Source organism: Polistes canadensis, unplaced genomic scaffold (assembly GCF_001313835.1).
Source record: "Polistes canadensis isolate GaletaPanama2010 unplaced genomic scaffold, ASM131383v1 scaffold_208, whole genome shotgun sequence".
Classification (NCBI taxonomy): domain Eukaryota; kingdom Metazoa; phylum Arthropoda; class Insecta; order Hymenoptera; family Vespidae; genus Polistes; species Polistes canadensis.
In genome coordinates, this window is record NW_014569755.1 from 94,848 (window position 1) to 114,132 (window position 19,285).

General features: G+C 28.5%; 5 protein-coding genes, 2 long non-coding RNA genes and 1 other non-coding gene across 9 annotated transcripts; 4 read left to right on the plus strand and 4 right to left on the minus strand.

Moving 5' to 3' along the window:
- Positions 1-885: 885 nt before the first annotated feature.
- Positions 886-2,614, plus strand: LOC106789915 (3-hydroxyisobutyryl-CoA hydrolase, mitochondrial-like). The gene is made up of 8 exons (XM_014754465.1): positions 886-955; positions 1,025-1,125; positions 1,213-1,291; positions 1,337-1,460; positions 1,537-1,778; positions 1,880-2,099; positions 2,190-2,377; positions 2,468-2,614. Exons 1-8 carry the CDS (start codon positions 886-888, stop codon positions 2,593-2,595), a joined length of 1,152 nt encoding a protein of 383 aa, XP_014609951.1. The 3' UTR covers positions 2,596-2,614.
- A 323-nt stretch (positions 2,615-2,937) lies between these two features.
- LOC106789919 lies at positions 2,938-4,624 on the minus strand. The gene is made up of 3 exons (XM_014754468.1): positions 4,276-4,624; positions 3,542-4,010; positions 2,938-3,405 (listed from the first exon to the last, which is right to left on the minus strand). The coding sequence occupies exons 1-3, from the start codon at positions 4,442-4,444 to the stop codon at positions 3,300-3,302; spliced, it is 744 nt and encodes a 247-aa protein (XP_014609954.1). The 5' UTR covers positions 4,445-4,624; the 3' UTR covers positions 2,938-3,299.
- Positions 4,625-5,175: 551 nt separating this feature from the next.
- Positions 5,176-7,145, minus strand: LOC106789949. The gene is made up of 2 exons (XR_001382045.1): positions 6,847-7,145; positions 5,176-5,468 (listed from the first exon to the last, which is right to left on the minus strand). It is a non-coding gene; the product is annotated as an uncharacterized LOC106789949 (long non-coding RNA).
- Positions 5,462-13,992, plus strand: LOC106789947. The gene is made up of 7 exons (XM_014754529.1): positions 5,462-5,620; positions 10,067-10,337; positions 10,431-10,684; positions 10,780-11,165; positions 11,264-11,559; positions 11,648-12,270; positions 12,342-13,992. Exons 1-7 carry the CDS (start codon positions 5,586-5,588, stop codon positions 12,796-12,798), a joined length of 2,322 nt encoding a protein of 773 aa, XP_014610015.1. The 5' UTR covers positions 5,462-5,585; the 3' UTR covers positions 12,799-13,992.
- On the plus strand, positions 5,975-7,104 carry LOC106789948. Its single transcript, XR_001382044.1, has 4 exons — positions 5,975-6,035; positions 6,187-6,435; positions 6,540-6,626; positions 6,713-7,104. It is a non-coding gene; the product is annotated as an uncharacterized LOC106789948 (long non-coding RNA).
- On the minus strand, positions 7,882-7,963 carry Trnal-aag. Its single transcript has one exon. It is a non-coding gene; the product is annotated as a tRNA-Leu (tRNA).
- Positions 13,993-14,290: 298 nt separating the features above from the next.
- Positions 14,291-15,809, plus strand: LOC106789936 (programmed cell death protein 5). Its single transcript, XM_014754508.1, has 4 exons — positions 14,291-14,521; positions 14,828-14,936; positions 15,020-15,183; positions 15,550-15,809. The coding sequence occupies exons 1-4, from the start codon at positions 14,459-14,461 to the stop codon at positions 15,595-15,597; spliced, it is 384 nt and encodes a 127-aa protein (XP_014609994.1). The 5' UTR covers positions 14,291-14,458; the 3' UTR covers positions 15,598-15,809.
- On the minus strand, positions 15,621-19,204 carry LOC106789933 (protein disulfide-isomerase TMX3). 2 transcript variants are annotated; one of them, XM_014754504.1, is made up of 12 exons: positions 18,829-19,204; positions 18,453-18,510; positions 18,336-18,375; positions 18,118-18,281; positions 17,847-18,030; positions 17,623-17,767; positions 17,311-17,551; positions 17,020-17,212; positions 16,751-16,943; positions 16,541-16,680; positions 16,220-16,396; positions 15,621-15,909 (listed from the first exon to the last, which is right to left on the minus strand). In XM_014754504.1, exons 1-10 carry the CDS (start codon positions 18,878-18,880, stop codon positions 16,646-16,648), a joined length of 1,305 nt encoding a protein of 434 aa, XP_014609990.1. In that variant the 5' UTR covers positions 18,881-19,204; the 3' UTR covers positions 15,621-15,909; positions 16,220-16,396; positions 16,541-16,645. The 2 variants fall into 2 exon arrangements, with proteins under 2 accessions (XP_014609990.1, XP_014609991.1); XM_014754505.1 differs by lacking the exon at positions 15,621-15,909 and having other exon boundaries at positions 16,113-16,396; positions 18,453-18,501.
- Positions 19,205-19,285: the final 81 nt, after the last annotated feature.

The following is a 19,285-nucleotide window of genomic DNA, read 5'->3' on the forward strand; positions in this document are numbered from 1 at the left end:
ATTCGTTTCTTCATTTACCTTCTTCCGACCATACTGAAATAACTGTGTAAATTCCAAATAAATATTTTTTACCTGTATCGTTTTTTTGCTATCGTACAAAATAAACGAAATATTTTCGGTGACCGAGTTTGGTAAAAGACCTTGCATATGCATTATATTATAAAAACATGAATCCTGCATTTCTGTAGATAAGATTATTGTGAATACATTTATACTCGTAATCACTTTACAAACGGTCATGTAAATCTTTTGTTCGAACATTGTAATTATATATTACCGATAATGAAAGCAATTAACATAATATTCATACATTACAAATTCGAGACTTAGTAAAATTTGTTTTTTAATTAAGTTCAAATAATATCTATAAGTTAAAAGTCGAACAAAATAATGAGTGTAATTAATCTTGTTGATTTCATTAAAATTTTGTATAAATTATGGAATCATCATATTTTTCTTTCTGATTTTTTCTTTCCTTATCCATGAATCATTTTGTTTATATCAAAGAAATATTTACAAAAATATAGATAATAAATCGATATCCCTAATGAGCTTGAAAAGAACATAATATCGTAGTTTACATTGGCAAATTATATTGGCAATTACTTTAGTTTAAAAGTTTAGTTGGGAAATCATGGAGAGGTGGTATTTGAGAAAGTATAAAGCTCAGAATTTCAAAGGCAACATGCACTTAATAAAATTAAGACCGAGAGAACAGAAATAAGAATTTTTATTTGAAACGAGTTCCGCCGAGTTTCTTTCGTACTTCATTTCGTTTTCATTTTTCTTTTTGTATCAATATCGGTATATATTTCTTTTTATTGTGATCTTGTTCTATAAGTATTAATAATTCCTTTTATTTATGAACGAAACAATTTAACTAACATGTTTAAATTAAAATCGTTAAACAAATTCAACATTCGAAGACTGATTCATGAAACGAGTCTTAATAAAGGTAATTACTCATAATTAACGCTTATTTAAATTATTTCATTTTTTATCATATATATTACACTGTTCTCAGATTCGAGTAATATAAATACAAATGAACAGATTGCTGAAGCTAACAAAATATGGGAAAACAGCTTTTGGCTAAGCTCCGACAATGATATTAAAATAAAAGAGGTAAGCTCTCCCAAATTATTCATATAATTAATTTTCTTTTTAGTGATAATATAAGAAAAATATAATTATTATCATTTATTATAATAGTTTGAAGATACCGGCCTATTCACTTTAAACCGACCAAATTCTTTAAATAGTCTTACACCAGGAATATGCAAAATAATAAGTAAAAAGCTCCAAAAATGGAAAGATAGTAAAAAATTGATAATAGTAGAAGGATCCGGTGATAAAGCGTTTTGTTCAGGAGGATATCTTGTAATGCCTTATTCCTTCCGTAATCTAAGTACAGAACATTATGAATCGAAAAAATCAAAAACGTTTCAAGAATATTACTCGTAAGTTTAATAAAATACTTCAATACCATACATAATTGTAAAGTAAATTGATAAGAACCAAAATATCTTTTTGCAGATTGGGTTATAAGATCGCTACATTAAAAGTACCATTCATAGCTCTGATGAATAATAGAGTAATGGGATTAGGTTCTGCATTATCTCTTCAAGCTAAATATAGAATCGTTACGGAAAGATCAATTTATGCTATGCCAGAAGTTACAATAGGTTTTTTCCCTGATGCTACAACTTGCTACACTTTCCCTAGATTACAAAATCACATAGGATATCTTCTAGGTGTTACTGGATATCAATTAACAGGTACGTACAAATAAAAATACTCTTATACTATTATACGAAATATTAATTTCTATTTTTACGTTAAACAATCAACTTTTAATATTTAATAAATTTTCTGTTAGGTCCCGACATCTTTCATTCTGGTATTGCCACTCATTATGTTCCTTCAGAAAAATTGGAAGATTTGAAATACAAATTGCTCAAGTCCGATGGATCCAACATAGAAGAAATTATTAATAAATACCATGTTAATACATCGAGCAATAATTTTAGCCTCAATCCATTCATAGATATAATTGAAAATTGTTTCTCTGCACCTACCGTTGAAGAAATCTTAGAAAGGTAAACAATTTGTCTTTTTCTTCTCTTTTTAAGTACAAAATATCTGTTAATTTTATTAATAATATTGTTATTCTCGTTTATTTGTTAAAGATTGAAAAAAGACGATTCAGAATGGTCAAAAAGAATAATAGGAATGATTAACACTGCATCACCAACTTCCTTAAAATTAGCTTTGCTTATTATTCAAAAAGGAAAAGACTTGGATCTTGCTAATTGTGCAAGAATGGATTTTAGAATGGGATATCGTTTGCTTTCACATGGTTCTGATATGTACGAAGGTATATATTTATATTTATATTTAGCTTTATATTTATATTTATATAAAGTATTATATATTTACTAACATTTATAATATTATATTCTCATAGGTCTTAACGTTTTCTTTAAAAAAAGTAAAAAACCACAATGGAATCCGTCACGTTTGGAGGATGTACCAATGGATAGAGTAAGAAGTTATTTAGATAATCTACCACCGGAAAAAGAATTAAAATTATAATATATAAATAACTAAAGAAAAAAAGATTAAACAACTAAATATTAATTTATTGATTTAATATGTTCATTAATCAATAAATATATTAAATAATTTGAACTTTTAGAAGTTAGAATAAAATATTAATAATTTAAAATGTCTTTTTTATAGGAAATGTTTTAGAAAAAAAAAAAAAAATTCACTTATAATATAGTGATAAACAAATCTTTTAATTATGTAATTATTTAGTCGTGATATTTTAATAATAAAGTTTTTTTACAATCAGTCAATTATATTGTCCGTCAATTATATTGTCCGTCAATTATATTGTCCGTCAATTATATAATATTAAAACAACAAAATACATTTTTGCAATTATAATATTATCTTTTCCTATTTGTACTGTGAACATTACTTAAATAGTATTTATTATTACAATGTCATATTATTTACTTTAACAATAAATAATTATCAAATATATATATGTGCGTATATGTATTGCAATATAACAAATCTTGTAATCATATGTATTTGTAAAATTGTAATACTTGTATCCTTCAGAATCAGTTATGAATTGATTTCTATTATAATTATGATGATAGTAATAAATAATAAATTGTTAATATCTCTCTTCTCTCTAAATATTGACATCAGTACTTCGTATAAATAGTTTCTTTGTTATTTAAATATTAAACACAACAAAGACACAAACTTAATTCATTTTTTTTCTAAGAATCAAAGTAATGATTTTCGTAAAGATAGCATATAGTTATTAATAATCCGATTAATGCTCCGACAAAGTAATTAAGGTTTATGGGCAGTGCAATTTTTATCCTGAAATGAAATTTAATAAATACATTGTAATGAATAATATACCGAACAAAATTCTTAAATGTATTCGATAACACTACTAAAGATATGGGACATATCTATTTCAATGATTTATTAAAATATTGTTGTTATTATTTACCAATATTTCTGCAAAAAAAGAGGAAATGCTGGATCGTTTCCAGGTATACGACTGTCCATATAAATAATGAACCAACTAGCAGAAGTTGCGATAATTCCTAATATTATTCCCACTATCATTATCTCATAGGGGTGATCGTACGTTTTGTATAGCAGTGCATCGAATAGAGCATGATAGCAATAGCAAATTGTATTTGCAAATGTTTCACCGATTATCACTATTTGTTGTACAAGTATGTTATACGCTTTTTCTACATTGACGACGATATTTGACAATGTAAAAGAATCATATAAATATGATGACATTTTTACATCTGCTTTTTTATTTACATCTGCTTTGTTATTTACATCTGTTGCGTTATATAAATCTGTTTTGTTGTATACATTCGCTTTGTTGTATAAATCTATTTTGTTGTATACATCTACTTTGTTATATAGATCATTAGCATTTTTGATCATTATTGAGAGTACTGGAATAGAAAAAAATAATCAAATTCAACCAAAAGAAATATATTTATATAATATGTAACATTTCATTCATGAGAGAATAAACAAAATTTATTCGAATAAGCTTCTTGTGTTCACCGACAAAAAATGATCATGTTACATATCTACAATTAAGCATTTAAACAAAAAACAACAGGAATATATAAAATGTGAAAATAATTCATTGCTACTGATTACGAAAAAAACAAAAATCTTTATCGCTTTATTAGATAATCATAAATAGCTTACCATAACTGAAATATATTTTCTCAACGATTATCAACGATAATACTAAAAATATAATTAAACTAAAGATCCATTCTTTGGATAATCTTCTTCTCCGTATTCTTTTAGACTTCTTTTTGTTGACATTTTCAAATTTGTTAATACTATTAGTATTCTTATACAGCGTACTCATATTTTCAGATATTTTTAATATATTTATATATTTAATTAATTTTGAAATATATTTTATTATTGAAAGAAAAAAGAAAATGTAAAGGTTAAATTATTTTTCTCAAATAAGAAATTACACTCAAAGACATAACCTGTATATGTTAAAAATAAGCATAACAATGATTATATCACTTTAATCTACTACGCATGCTCGGAAGTACGTCATTTTTTTGACAGGACTGTATTATTAAAATGAGGTTTTACATTTTTTCTAATCAAAACTTTAATCTTAAAATGTATTAGTTTCCTTAGTTATAAGAAAAAGAAGTTTAAATGAGTTAATAAAAACAAAAAGTCCACATTTTATATAACCTTAATCTTTAAAGATTTTATGCAATATTTTTGTACAGTAATAAGGGGAAACGTAAGAAAATATGTTTTAACATCTCAACTCATTTTTATGGACTACAAAACTTGTGCATTATCAAATGCAATTATTAAAACAATTATCTGATAGAAAAATAAACTGATATGAATTATGTAATAACGTAAAAAACAATGAAACGTTTACACCCCTGACTTTCTAGCTTTTTAATAGAAAAAGATAAAAGTATGATTAGTATAACGATCGATAATAAATAATTAACGTTGGAATTATTTGAAATAATGAAATCAAGGCGCTGACGAAACGAAAATGATATATTTCCTTTACGAAAATGAAACAAATTAAGTAAAGCAGAGATTAGATTTGTATTTGGTATTTAAAAGATTTTATTGGTTATGTTCACAATATAAAAAGATCGTAATGACTGAAAATAATAACAAGTTTTTTAAATTGTTACCAGATTGTGTTATTTTAAAGACTAAAAATAATTCTACTGACAATAATTATTTTATTTTCAAGAATAAACAGAGCGCTTGCTCAAGAATATGTCTAATCCTGTCGTTTTTGCAGCTGCGCAGGTGTATCGTCGTCACCTTCTCATTAGCATCTTGACCAAAAAGCCAGTCACGCTAGCGAGAGTATCCAACACGGCTGGTTATTCCTTTTAATCATTACAATTTCTTATATTCTTTATTTTTTCATTAATCATTCTAATAATTCATTTGAATCTTAATCGATAAATTTATTCCTAATCGATTATATCAAACAGGACGATGCAATGGGTGAAGGAAGGAGAGAACGTTCAAGTAAAAGGTAATTATTTTCATTATTTAAAATCGACCTCATTAGTTAATCTCCCAATATGTCATTTATTTCACATTTAATAAATTATTATTTTCTATTATCTTTTCTCTCTTTCTCTCTCTCTATTATTAATTCAATTATTTCTATTATCATTTCTTTTCATATCGATTGTGTATATCTATTTAAAACAAATCAAAGAAAATACGATTTTTAAAAATTACAAATGTCCAATCAAACGTCGTTTCTTATCGATTTGTTTTAGCGCGAAATTTAAAATTGGCGCCATACCGCTAATGCACGTGCTCACGCATAATCCTTAATTTCAATTTATTTTTAATGCACTTAACTTGCCCCTATGTATATCGAAAATATCGAATAATGAAATACGAGAAGAAGGAGGAAAGAGTATCTCCTGTTTAGAAAGGTGAAAACTATTTTGTAATTGACCTAAATATATAAAGAAGATGATCACAAAGCACTAGAGTAAAAAACACTTTAAGATACTATTATCGTGATTTTTTAAAGCGTAAGAATAGGTGAGAAAAGAGCTTGTAATTACATCAAGGAATTTATAGGTTAAGTAAACGAGCCAGATGAACGAAAAAGGCTAGGCGATGAATAGATTTGAGTCTTGAAGTCTGGGTTTAATTTCCTGCCATCACCTAAAGGATTCGAAGGGTATAACTTATCTAATCAGTGTTCAAAGAGGCGAGGGTGGAGTACTTCTTTCGATAGAATCTATATGCATGTAATATAAGATCAATTTAACCTAATCGATATGCGAAGGCCATACGATAAATCAAAAATTTAGATTTGAAGATAGTGTAAGAAATTTTCTTTATTTTTTATTTGTTAAATGTAATATCAACAAATTTCACACATTGTAATATAATATTAATTAGTTTCTATTTTCTTCATTTAAATGTAGAATTGTTTATTCTGGTAGTTGGAATATAGTAAACGTCGACAAATTAACGTTCCGATGGATTAGAAAATTTCTGTCTTAAGGACTAAGGTAACATTTTTTTAAGTATGTAATAAATAGTCAGAAAAAAGAAGTGAGTTAGAAGCAAAGGTATAAAAGGATCACGTTTCCTCTAGCCCTTTTAGCCCTTCCTATTTAAAGTGATTGCGTGCGAGTATCGTCAACTAAACGCGTCCAGATTGAATCACACATAGGGAGGAAAATTATTGACCATTGGTTAGAAGGTTCTTACCAGTGCGTAAGCATATACCTTTTGGACATTTGTTTGGCAGCGCATGCAAATCTTTCATGGGTGAACGATGAAGAAAAATTTGGGTTACCAGGTCGTCGTGATTCTTGGTGCTACCCCGTTGTCGTCATCATCGTCGTCGTAGTTGTTATTGTCGTTATTATCTTGAACACGAAAGGATCACTAAGAACGCACGAGATCTTTGCGATCGCAATTCTACTTGACCGAATATAATATGTATGTGTGTGTATAAGAATATACCTTCAGAATCATTTTCTAGATTGACGATGAATCTTTTAATCTGATGATCTTATAATTAGAAAAACAAAGGAATAATTGTACAATTATTTTTTGTTTAATAATTTTTCAAAATTTGTTAATTATTTCTTTATTTTTTATAACTGTTGTAGTTTCAGTTATCAAAGAAAATAGTTAAAAGTTACGTGTACAGTAACTTTATAGATAAATATATATTTATCCAACTTTTACTGCGCCGGTCTGAAGAAATATATAGACTATATGTACATGCATTATTAGGTAGCACTTCTATGTGGCTATGCAAATATCAGTGTACATTGTTTCTAATGCAAGAGAAAACAAAACATGTGGCAAATGAAATCTAACCGGAAAGCTTTCCTTGATTGTTATCAATTGTTTCGAAAAAGCAAGACAGTTCGTTTGAAATAATCTGAAGGATCTAAATGATGAATATTATAATACACAAGTATGTATTACAATAATTGATCATCGTTAGAAATTGAAGTTCTGACAAATTGATATTTAAAATGAAACAGATTATAAATAAGACATGCATTATTGAAAAGAATTGAAAGGTCAAAATAATCAATGAAACATTATATTTTTTAATCAATAATCGTTTCTCAATGAATCATTCATTCATTCATTCATTTTCATTCATGTTACTTTTATAAGTTAAAACAACAAGCTTAATCTGATCAACGCGTTAAATCATTCTAACGGCGCTAACAAACTTTAATTAATGTAAAAAATTAGGTTCAGCTTTTTTATCTTTTAATTCGTGATTTAAAAAAAAATTGGCAGCGGTGGGATTCGAACCCACGCCTCCGAAGAGACTGGTGCCTTAAACCAGCGCCTTAGACCGCTCGGCCACGCTACCACATTGACAAACTTTTCTGTTTAGCACTCAAAAGAGAAAAGACATATTGTCGTTCGCGCCGCGAATTGAATGTGGAATTGGAATTGAATTTGATAATACCGTACCACTAATTCTCATCCATAGTCAGTAAACTTTTTAATAAATTTTACTGTGTTTAGTTTCGAATGAGGAGGTAGTTGAGAGTAATTTAAGGATATTTAGGTGTAGGCCTAAGCACTATGTGCCCAGGTTTGCCGAATAACTCGCGAAAAATATATAATCGATCTTATGCGGGTAAACCAACGGAAAATATATCTATGAGCGAAATTAAAAAACAGCTATCTAGCAATTTATAAACGTTTTTTGGAGAGACGCTTCAACCATAGGAGACCACCAAAAATTATATGATAAAATTTAATGATTAAGTTATTTTAAGGCTGTTATTAGTTAAATATTTATAACGATATTGTTCAAAAATAAATAACTTTTTACAAACCAAAAAAACCGTAATAGCAAAAATTTAGAAGTAGTATAAAAGGCAAACCAAGCCTCAAGTCCAATTGGGACATTATATATACATATATATATGTAACATTAAGTAAATATTTTATTAAATTTAAGGTAAAAATTTTTGATGTTGAATAATTTTTGCAATTTTTTCCATTGAATATTAAAAAACATAAAAATGCCAAAGTGGCATTCAAATGCTCATCCAAATAGCAAAAAATAATTGATACATATCTATAGATAAAAATTATGATTAGATTTATATTTTTATAACAAATCATAGCTTATATTTTATCTGTTTGAGTTTTTCTGATAAGACATCTTTTACTTATGTTATGAATGTTAAAAATATTTGAAATAATAATATACTTTTTAAAACTAAAAAAAAATCTTGATAAGAAAGATTATTTTACACAGTTTAACCAATTTTTATCGATATTATTGATATTCGATTATATCGAATCAATTTCAAAAACCGCAGAACCATACGATAAATAGCGAGATTATTCAAATTCAAAATGGCACACCTTGAAAAGATTCCAAATAGCTTTCTATAATCCATCACTTGTTTGAAATCGAAACGATCTTGAATAAATAGAGAGAAAAAAATAGAGAGAGTTTAATCGCGTGTCTATTACGGAAACGACGTTATCGAATCACAATCAATTATCCATTTTGTGGGTCACGTTGAATCTTAACGTGGCATGGTTCTCAATATTCGTTCCAATTAAAAGAGCAATAACCTGAATTATGTAATGTTGACTCTATTTCGTTTAATGTATTTAAAAATTCGTTTTGACAAAAAAGAAATGAAAAAAAAAAAACACAAAAATATTAAGAGCTTTCATGTTTATAATTCATGCAATATAGACATTTATATCTTACAATAAGAAAAATAAAAATAAAGTAAGAGCTATAGTATTATAATATTGTTGATTACAGACACGAGAAGTTATAATTTATCGTGCGAATATTATTGTTATTCATGCGAAATATTTCCGATATACACGATAAACTATAATGTTACATATTTCTATGCATATATGTTAATATGCATGTATGATTTATACATATGAATGTATACACATATAATGTAATTATGTCTATACATATACATGTGTATCCTATGATCATCGATATAATTTGCTTTCATGTTGACGAGTCATTAGAAGAAGAAAACGGAATTTATTGTTCAAACTATTCTTCTTATTTGGTAGATCGATGCGTCGCGTCTGCCCGTTTTGTTGTAACGGCATGTAGGGTACCTTCGTACCACCCTTCTTCCTGTTCTCCGTTCGCCTCCTTCAACCCCTGTGCCACCCACTCTGTTTCTCTAGGGTGTTCCACTCTTTCTTTCTCATTCTATCTCTTTCTCTCTCTCTCTTTCTTCGTCCCTAGTAGCTATCAGCTTCACTACCGTTTAAAGATTCCAGTTGCCTCCGAGCATCCACTCGGATCGTGTGTCTAGAAAAAGATCTATTCACAACATTTCTTTTATCATCTAGATAACTATTTGTTTTTTTAATCATATTTCTTTTCTTACAAATTTTTAAATAAAAAATATAATAAATAATAAATTAAAGAGTGTCTAACGATATTATTTTTTTTTCTATGTAGACAAAGATCAAATTACGGAGTCAACAAATCATCATCGGATTCCGAGCTAGCCCAGGATAAGAAAAATAAAGGACGAAAAAGTAAATTGAAAGAACGGTGGCCATTCGCGGATGGATTGACGGTCGATGAGCTTGCTCGTTATCGAAGAAGACGGATTGAGGGTCATTCAAAAGACAATGTTAGATCTTATGCAGAATCTGATATACTTGAGAACGATACTTTAACTGAGTATCGTCGGGCTTTCCGTGCAAAAAGCGAAGAACTTCTTAAGGTAAACGATTACAGATATTACTTGTGTAATAATTTTAAATGAAGTATCTTTACAATGTTATTAACAATGATTTCTTTTTTTTTCTTTCTCAAGGAGAATATTTCGCCAGTTAAAAGCAAACGACCATCGAGCTTTATCCGATTGGATGATACCTATGACAACGTAGAACCATCATATAACAAAGATTTTCAAAAATATGAACAACTAGAGCTTCCATCTAAAAAGGCAGAACAACATTCATCTTTCGTTCTTGACGAAGGAGATATCGTTCCAATGGAGACTCAAACGGAGCAATCGAAATTTATCGCTCATACGAATATGATCGGTCGACCACCAATCATTAGAAGGTAATTGAATAATCTGATAGATCCTACAAACAATAAATAATTAATATATTTGATTAAATGATATACTAACAAAAAATTATATCTCTTCAAAATAGAGGTACCAGTTTAAAACGAGAAGGAAATTTCTATACGGAAACCGAAATGTATTCAGCTTACGTACCTTATGAAGGCCAACATAGGGCGGAATTAGCTCGAAGGCCAACGTCCTTGAAAATGGAAGGAGAAATGGAAACGATGACCGAGAAGTGTGAAAAGTTCATTCAGTGGTTGAACGTCAGCAGGCCGGAACTTATGCGTGTTCCAACGCAACTTAAACTCGAGGGTGAATTCGAGACTAGCACAGAAAACCATGAAAAGTACGTCCCTTTCGTAGGAGCGAGAAGGCCCGAACTACTTAGGCAAGGTACGAGTTTAAAACTCGAGGGTGCAACCACTTTCGTGGCTGAATATACTGACGTTTTTAAGCAACACGCACTCACTGGTGAGAAAGGATATTGAAAGACTTGGTAGACCTTAAAACCTTTAATTAACACCAATCACACGGGTTTCTATCGCTTTTACGTCTTAGATTTATTGTAGATAGACAACCACCAGCGAGGAAACCTGAAACGCATTTGAAAACCGGTAATAATTTCTACGATTCAACCGAAAACAAGAACAACTATATTAATCCTCGCGTTAGAGAGGCTCAATTGATGGCAGAATTGGCTAGAGATGTTGAAGAAGAAGAGGAAGAGGAAGAAAAGAGAAGAAAAAGAGAAGAGGAAGAAAAAGAGGAAGCTAAGAAAGACAAAGAGATGCAAATGTTAGTGTCGAAATTAGAAGAATTGAAAAGTCCACCCTTAGAAATTCCGGAATACAAAGATGCCTACAAAGTATCGACATTGTTTAATTATATATTATAGTTGTACTCTTCTTATCTTATAATCTTTCGAATGAATGTATAATTATTACTTGTTGTAGGATTTTCCAAGAGAACGGCCAACATTCTCGAAACCCGAAGACGAAATTGGTCGAGCTGATGGTTCCAAAATACTCTTATCTCCGACACGTTTGAAATTTTCAACAAAAATTGATCAGGATCCAGAATACAAATCCAAGTATCTCGATTATCCTAAGGATTCATTCGTTTATCGAAAACCACCGTTGACATTGAGAACTACTCCAGCTTGTTCAGATCGTTTTACCTGCAACAAACATAATTTTTATGAGACCAAACGATACGATTACGAGCCAACTAGCGAAGTAAAATCACAATATGTTCCTTATGGTCACGTTCCACGTGTTAAACCTATGAGAATGCCAGCTAATTTACGATTAGAAGGTAGTATCGATCTTCAACCAGAATATAGAAATGCTTACTGCAGCCAACGTGATTATCGATCTTCCTGTGATTTGAAGAAACAAAAAAATCGTGAGAGAAGTTTCAGTGCATCGAGAAAGAAAGATAATTATTGGATAAACAATAATAACAGTGAAAGATTTGGTTGCGTCAATGCTGCTGAAGATCAGGATGCTTTTCAAGTATTGAAAACTCGAGTACACGAGGATAGTATCATTGGCAAACCGCCACCAAGTAATCGAAGGTAAAATAATAACAAATAAATGTATACAATTAATTATAAATAATTGTGTTAATATTGAAAAATGTATTAAGACATTATAGAGGATCGCAGAGTCAAGAACCAATGCAATCAGATGCTGTTGTTGATCATAATATTATCAGAAATCGATCACCTAGTCCAACTTATCGTCTTCACGTTTGCAACGTCGATGATGAACCTCGAGGTTTTGGTCAACGTAAACGCTCAACGCAAATCGAGTCTTCCGAAAGAATGCACGATCCATTACCAGATCGTTTTAATAGAAACATTGTTCGTAAATCGTATTCTCCTAGTTTCGGTAAAAACGAAGCTAAAGAAAAACAATTGGATAATGAACAATCTTTCGTCGTTTTGGACAATGTCAATAAGTGTCGTAATAAAAAAGAAACATGTAGAAGAAGATTGGACAAGAATTATAACATAGAAAATAATTTATCGATGTCCAGAGGAAGACCAAGAACACCAACCAATTGGATGCCACCCTGGTACGATAGTACTAATACGATCTAAATCATAATAGATCATTATAATAGTCACAATTAAAAGAATAAGAAAAGAATATGTTGGAAAAGTAATGCAATGCTATCAATAGAAAATATGATCCTAGAAATAATACCTTAGCTACATGTACTGCCTACAATGGGATATGATTTATTTCTAATATATAATATTCTATGTTCGTGTATATGCAAAAGGCTGAATATCAAATTTACAAAATTATATAATAGTAGTCGTCACGAGCATGATATTAAAACGCACAAGATACGTATTGCAATATAAGAAGAAAACAAAATATAATTAGATAAATTAATAGCGAAAAAAAACAAGAAGGAAAAATAGTATTATAGTATACGATTTTCGTATGTTAACAAATTTTTAACCGGACATCAGTAGTAATATAAACATGCAATTTGATTATTAAAATATTTTATCATGTTGAATTCAATATTATCAATTTTCTAGAACGTTTACTATATATTTACAAATTAATTTTAATTTAATAATAAATATATCAGATATAAAATGTATTGATTTTTACATAATTTATATAACAATAACCGGTTAAAAATATGTTAAAAACGAAGCACGTCCTCCTCTCGCGATTTTGCGATGCGCACTGCGGAAGTCTGCCAATATCTATATATAAAAACCTGTCGTGTAACTCAGGAATATAATTGAAGCGATGTAAAAAGAACGATAATATGACGCCGTGCATCTGTAGATCGTTCGAAAAGTAATTTCCATAAAAAGTCCCTTTTTATATGATTATCACCGTCTTTTATATATACATACAACACATACACACATACCTCTCATGCCATATATTTTTTTACTGTTATTAAATGCCAAACATAAAAAAAAGACAAAGATATTATAGGAACACAAAAGAAAATATGTAAGAAACCGTACATCCATTTTTACTATACTCGATTCTTTTTTATATAATAAAAGCATTTATCTTTGAGAAGTTTACATTTGATCTATCGATGCACAATGACGCGCGTCTATACTACGAGCAAATATATATATATAAATATATTATGTAAAATATACATGCCAATTTTATTATCATTATTACTACTACATATATGTATACAGACGCTTTTGTTTAGCTAAGTAGTAGAATGTCTGACTATATAAAGTGTATAAAATAAGATCATATCAATTGTTGATGCTAATAGCGTAATTGTTATTATATATTATTTCGAAGAATAAAAAAGTAATATTAATTTCACGTATTTTTAAGAAGTTTCAGAAAAATATAATTTAAAAATGATTTAAAAAGAATATATGTAAAAATTTGTCAACAAACTCAAATAAAAAAAATTGAAATTAAATCGAATGAAATTTGATATTTTGGAATTTTGAATATTAAATAATAATCGAATAATCGATTAAATCGATTCTCGAACAATCGATTAATGCAACCATCCTAAAGAGTTATATATATATATAAATCTAGCGATCTGAAGTATGCTCTATATTTAATCGATTTGACTATATTCGGTAATATTCGCGACTTTGTTCGTGAAACACAGTTTCCCTAGTGTCGATTCAACGTGTAGTTTTAAATATTGCAGATTATTTTATACTTCCTACATTAAATTTATAATATATATATATATATAATTCTTCAGTGACTTAAAAAATATTGTATTAAAAAAAAACAATGGATCCAGAATTAGAAGCAATTCGCAAACAACGGTTAGCACAATTGCAATCTCAATATAAGGTAATTTTCCAAGATATCTATTATTACACTGTCTCAAGATAAATTGTTAAAATTATTAAAAAGTGTATAAATTAATCTGATTCAATATCTCTCTCTTGTAACATATTAAAATAAAATAAGCGGTAAAATTCTACCTAAAAAATTTGACTTTTGAAGGTTAACCTTTAATATATTATCGACCATTTAAAAAACCATTGTAAACACACACACATAAAAAATGTATATAAATAAGAAATAATAGTAAAATAATAAGTAGACACAAGTATTGAAACAATTATTGAAATAATAAATATACTTATATTTTAGGGAGGAAATGTGGAAAATAAGCAAGCGATGGAAGAAAAAAGACAGCAAATGGAAGATATGCGTAATTCAATTCTTACCCAAGTACTGGATCAGGCAGCTAGAGGAAGATGTAAGAATTTTGTATTTGGAATGATAACTCATGGTTAAAATAGAATAAAATAATGATAGTACATACCTTGGCTTAAAAATTAGTGAACACACTTTGCCTTGGAAAACCAGAGAAAGGAAAAATGGTAGAGGAAATGATTTTGAACATGGCTCAACGTGGACAATTATCTAACAAATTAGGAGAAAAAGAACTAATCAATTTGCTAGAAAGTATAAATCAACAAACACAAAAAAGAACAGTTGTTAAGGTATGTACTGTTTTTTTTCTTAACCCTTTCACTGCGAGACACTCAAAAATGAACTGCTCTCTGAGCAGCGGGCATGACTGTCGGAGATCGGCCGCACGGAAGGCATGATGTGTGAGTCGTTCTTTGTTAAAAAGAAATTCTGAATAAGAAACGTATACATCAAAAAAAGCCATGAATGTGCATTATTGAGAAGTTGATAATAACAAATAAACATTGCACCTAAAGATGCTGTTCACTGAGAGACAGAAACTATGGTTGAGTGCCTAAAGACACTGTCCACAGCAAAAGGGTTAACATACGCTTTAAAAAGATTTTAATTGATTCATAATAGTAATAATAAATTAATAATAAAAATTTCTGTTACAGTTTGATAGACGAAGAGCAGCATTAGATTCTGACGATGATGATTTATAGCCTTCGAGATGATAATATTTGTGTTATTTTAAATGATTTTCTGTTTAATTATTAGATAAATAGCATTACAGCAAATTGTGTATTTATACTTCATTGACTTGACTATTTTCTGTTTAATTTTTATGCTGCTAATATAAAAAATTTATATGATATTATTAATGTATTGTTATTTAATCAGTATTTTTTTGTAATTTCAATAAGACAATGAAATTTGATTTGTCTCTTTATAATTTTGGTTTAAGCCATCTCTCTCAAAATATATACATGAAATTATAGTTAATTTTATTCGATGTAGGTAAGTATAATATACACCTAAAATACATATAACGTATAATTTGTACTTTTTGTCTAAAAAAATTTTTCTCATAATAATTTTAATCAATTAATATATATATATATATATATGTATATAAAACGTTTATACGATTATTTTTAATAGTACCTTAAATGTATGTCAAATAATTGACATATATAAAAGTCTATCTTTGATTTTAAATGCAGATACATATATATATAAAGTGTAATTTTTTCCTTATATCTCACACGAATATTTGTTTAAATAAATAAATTAAAAGATATAAATCACAGAACTAACTTTCAAAAGACTGAAATGAAAACTTACTTTTTGTATTGTCTTATGTATATTCTACTTGGCCAAGATGAAGTTGTAATAATGTATATAAGTACTTTTCAATTACAATCATAGTTGAAGATGAAGCCACAATGAAAATGCTAAAATATTTTAATAGATCTTCTCTTTTCTTGATTTTTGCCAACCAAAGAGTAATTGGGATAATACCTACATTAATACATAATTAAACATTCAGTAACATATAAAAATAATATTATTATTTATATAATATATATAATTATATAATTTATATAATATATAATTAATTAACACACATAAGTTTATAATTAAATATATTTGATTATACATTACCTATTTAATTTCCAAAATTCTGCAAAACGTTATATGTATATTTACATAATATAATGATGACTTTGTTATTTTATTCATTTATAGGACACACATTTTTGGTAATTCTTAATCTTTTTTCATATGGCTTCCTCCAGTATGTTCTACGCGATAATAATATTAATTAAATTATAAAAGAAGTGTATAAAAAATATTGTTGTACAATATATTTACCTTCCTCTTCATCATCGGCATCTAAAATATCCGGACAACAAATGCCGTAACAAATTAATGAAAGAAAACCAGCTGGCAAGCCAAATAATACCATTGTTAAAATAGGATTGCCCATCCACATAGCAGCGAGTGTTGTTTTCAACTCAAACCATGATCTATAGATGCGTACTAATAAACTATTTCCGCCATATCGCTAAAAATATTTCGTATAAGTTTGTATCGTATAAAAGCAAAAGAAAAAAAAGAAGATAGATTTTTATTAGTAATACCGGAGCACTTTCATTGCGAATTTGCTCTAGGAACAATTCTATCACATGAGGCGTCAACTTTTCTGTTTCATCCTCTGGAATGTGGTGATGATTTGTAGTAGTGTTAATAACAATTAGGCTTGGCAACGGTAAAACCATCATAGCTATACTGTTGACTAGATCAGGACTAGCTATCCAACCAAATTGAAAATGGCTGTAGAACGCATATATAAAAAAAGAAATGTTAGAATAATTTATGTAGACAATTAAACAATAATTATATAACAATTCTTACATTAAATGATTACATACTCGTGATATTTCTCTCGCTTTCTCTTAATCACAGATTCAACCATGTCTCGAAATTCAATCATACGAGGTGAGACCTCTTCTAATTGATTCTCCTCTACAACTGCTAAAACCAAATTTTTATTTGTCAAGAAAAGTTGATTAATGTTTCCTCTTGTTACTTTTGGAAACGTTGGGAAACGTTCTGCATTAATCCACTTGTATAAAGTTTCGTTTAACTTCTCTATATTGGTCATATTGTGACCTAAAATCAAATATCATACATTATAGTTACTTATAATTTTTCAATTAAAAAATAATGTACATATTATCTACCGGTAAAATTATAATGTAAATTTTCTTTATATACAAATAATGCTGGAGTATTTTCCACAGGTGCATGCCTGTTAACAACGTTTGGATGAGATTGGTAAAAAAATGCATGCGGTTGGAACACATCTGCAGTCTTGTGATATAACTCCTACAAATATAAATATTAATACAATTTTAAAAGAGTAAAATCAATTGAAAACATGAATTAAAAAATAATCATTTTTTACCCATAACGGCCCTGATCTTTCTCCAACATATAAAAAGTAAAGATCACGCTCTTTCTTAATGGTATCAAAGCTTTGACTTTTAGTAATTTCTTGTACAGGAGGACCACTTAGTCTCAATGCAAATTTAACTATTTCATCTCTTGTTCTATCTCCATGGTATGTAAATTCATTATCTCCTTTTAAACTATATCAACAGAATAATATAATACTGTACTTTAAAATTTAATTACAACTATTTTTAGACATCGAATATTTCTCTTCATATACATACAACAATATTGTAGGAAAGCCTTTAATCTTGAACGTATGTGCAACACTTGTAAATCGTGTACAATCAACACGGCCAACACGTATTGATGTAGCGTGCAAATGTTGCGCTACGTGAGACCAAATTGGTTCTAATCTTCTGCAATGTGCACACCATGGTGCATACATCTAAAAGAAATTTTATATAAAATCTAATTTATTAATTCATCCTTTCATATTTACCATCACAAGCCATTGTCCATCTTTATGAATTTCCAAAAATCTGTAAATAAGGTTCTTAGTGTATGTAAATATTTTGTTAGTTTAAGGAAATAATAAATTATATAAATATATTCTCACCTATCGCTTAACTCAAGGACACGAGATGCAGTAGTATGCATAAAAATTGCTGAAAAAGCTAGATTGTATTTCAATAAGAAAATATAAAAAAAAAGTGAATTATTTTATACATTAAATTTACACTGTCAAATATGTTTTCATGTATAAAAGTTTATTAATATGAGATTAGAAAATAGGATCTTAATATTATTAAAGTTAGGAATCTAAATCATGTTAAGAGAAGTTCAAGCAAGCAATAAATTATCGATCGATAGTATTTGAGGTTATTTTTACAGTAACATTAATTTTAAGTAATTAACATTTTACTGAATAATAACAAAATTTTGTAATAATATAAAAGATAATAATATAATATAAATAAATAAATGATAAATACCGTAAAAGGCTACGACGAACGTAATTTTTGTTAGCGAAACCATTGTTGTCATATCACACGATTGTTGAGAAATCGAAAGAGGAGCACACTTTTTATAACCTTAAAAATATGGCCCGGCCAAGATTACTCCCACATTATTAAGATGTTCATACTTAAATAAACATATTTCTCATGCTTGACGTGTCACACACTCGAAATATTCAAACGTGTGTGATACATTTTTTAACTTTACAGAACGCGACACAAATTGTCGCACCCACTGCATACAACTGTAATATGTGTGCTTCTTTTTGTATAGATAGATGAAAATTAATATTTTTGCATTATCTTCAGAGAATAACAATTTTTGTACACTTTACATTTTGTTAATAACACAGATCGCAATATTTAAAAACTACCTAACAATTCAGGTTTGGTAATATAAAACAATTTATTTCTCTCTCTCTCTCACTCTCTC

Excerpts from the sequence above, each read along its gene's own strand:
- LOC106789947 (XM_014754529.1), top strand. The coding sequence starts at position 5,586 with ATGGGTGAAGGAAGGAGAGAACGTTCAAGTAAAAG. Across the intron at positions 5,621-10,066 it reads AGAGAACGTTCAAGTAAAAG|ACAAAGATCAAATTACGGAG; the intron begins GTAATTATTTTC and ends TTTTCTATGTAG. Across the intron at positions 11,560-11,647 it reads AATACAAAGATGCCTACAAA|GATTTTCCAAGAGAACGGCC; the intron begins GTATCGACATTG and ends TACTTGTTGTAG.
- LOC106789933 (XM_014754504.1), bottom strand. The coding sequence starts at position 18,880 with ATGACAACAATGGTTTCGCTAACAAAAATTACGTTCGTCGTAGCCTTT. Across the intron at positions 18,282-18,335 it reads ATGGACAATGGCTTGTGATG|ATGTATGCACCATGGTGTGC; the intron begins GTAAATATGAAA and ends AATTTCTTTTAG. Across the intron at positions 18,031-18,117 it reads GGCTTTCCTACAATATTGTT|TTTAAAAGGAGATAATGAAT; the intron begins GTATGTATATGA and ends CTGTTGATATAG.
- LOC106789936 (XM_014754508.1), top strand. The coding sequence starts at position 14,459 with ATGGATCCAGAATTAGAAGCAATTCGCAAACAACGGTTAGCACAATTG. Across the intron at positions 14,522-14,827 it reads AATTGCAATCTCAATATAAG|GGAGGAAATGTGGAAAATAA; the intron begins GTAATTTTCCAA and ends CTTATATTTTAG. Across the intron at positions 14,937-15,019 it reads TCAGGCAGCTAGAGGAAGAT|TGAACACACTTTGCCTTGGA; the intron begins GTAAGAATTTTG and ends CTTAAAAATTAG.
- LOC106789919 (XM_014754468.1), bottom strand. The coding sequence starts at position 4,444 with ATGAGTACGCTGTATAAGAATACTAATAGTATTAACAAATTTGAAAAT. Across the intron at positions 4,011-4,275 it reads GAAAATATATTTCAGTTATG|TACTCTCAATAATGATCAAA; the intron begins GTAAGCTATTTA and ends TTTCTATTCCAG. Across the intron at positions 3,406-3,541 it reads CTTTTTTTGCAGAAATATTG|GATAAAAATTGCACTGCCCA; the intron begins GTAAATAATAAC and ends ATTTCATTTCAG.
- LOC106789915 (XM_014754465.1), top strand. The coding sequence starts at position 886 with ATGTTTAAATTAAAATCGTTAAACAAATTCAACATTCGAAGACTGATT. Across the intron at positions 2,100-2,189 it reads GTTGAAGAAATCTTAGAAAG|ATTGAAAAAAGACGATTCAG; the intron begins GTAAACAATTTG and ends TATTTGTTAAAG. Across the intron at positions 2,378-2,467 it reads TGGTTCTGATATGTACGAAG|GTCTTAACGTTTTCTTTAAA; the intron begins GTATATATTTAT and ends ATATTCTCATAG.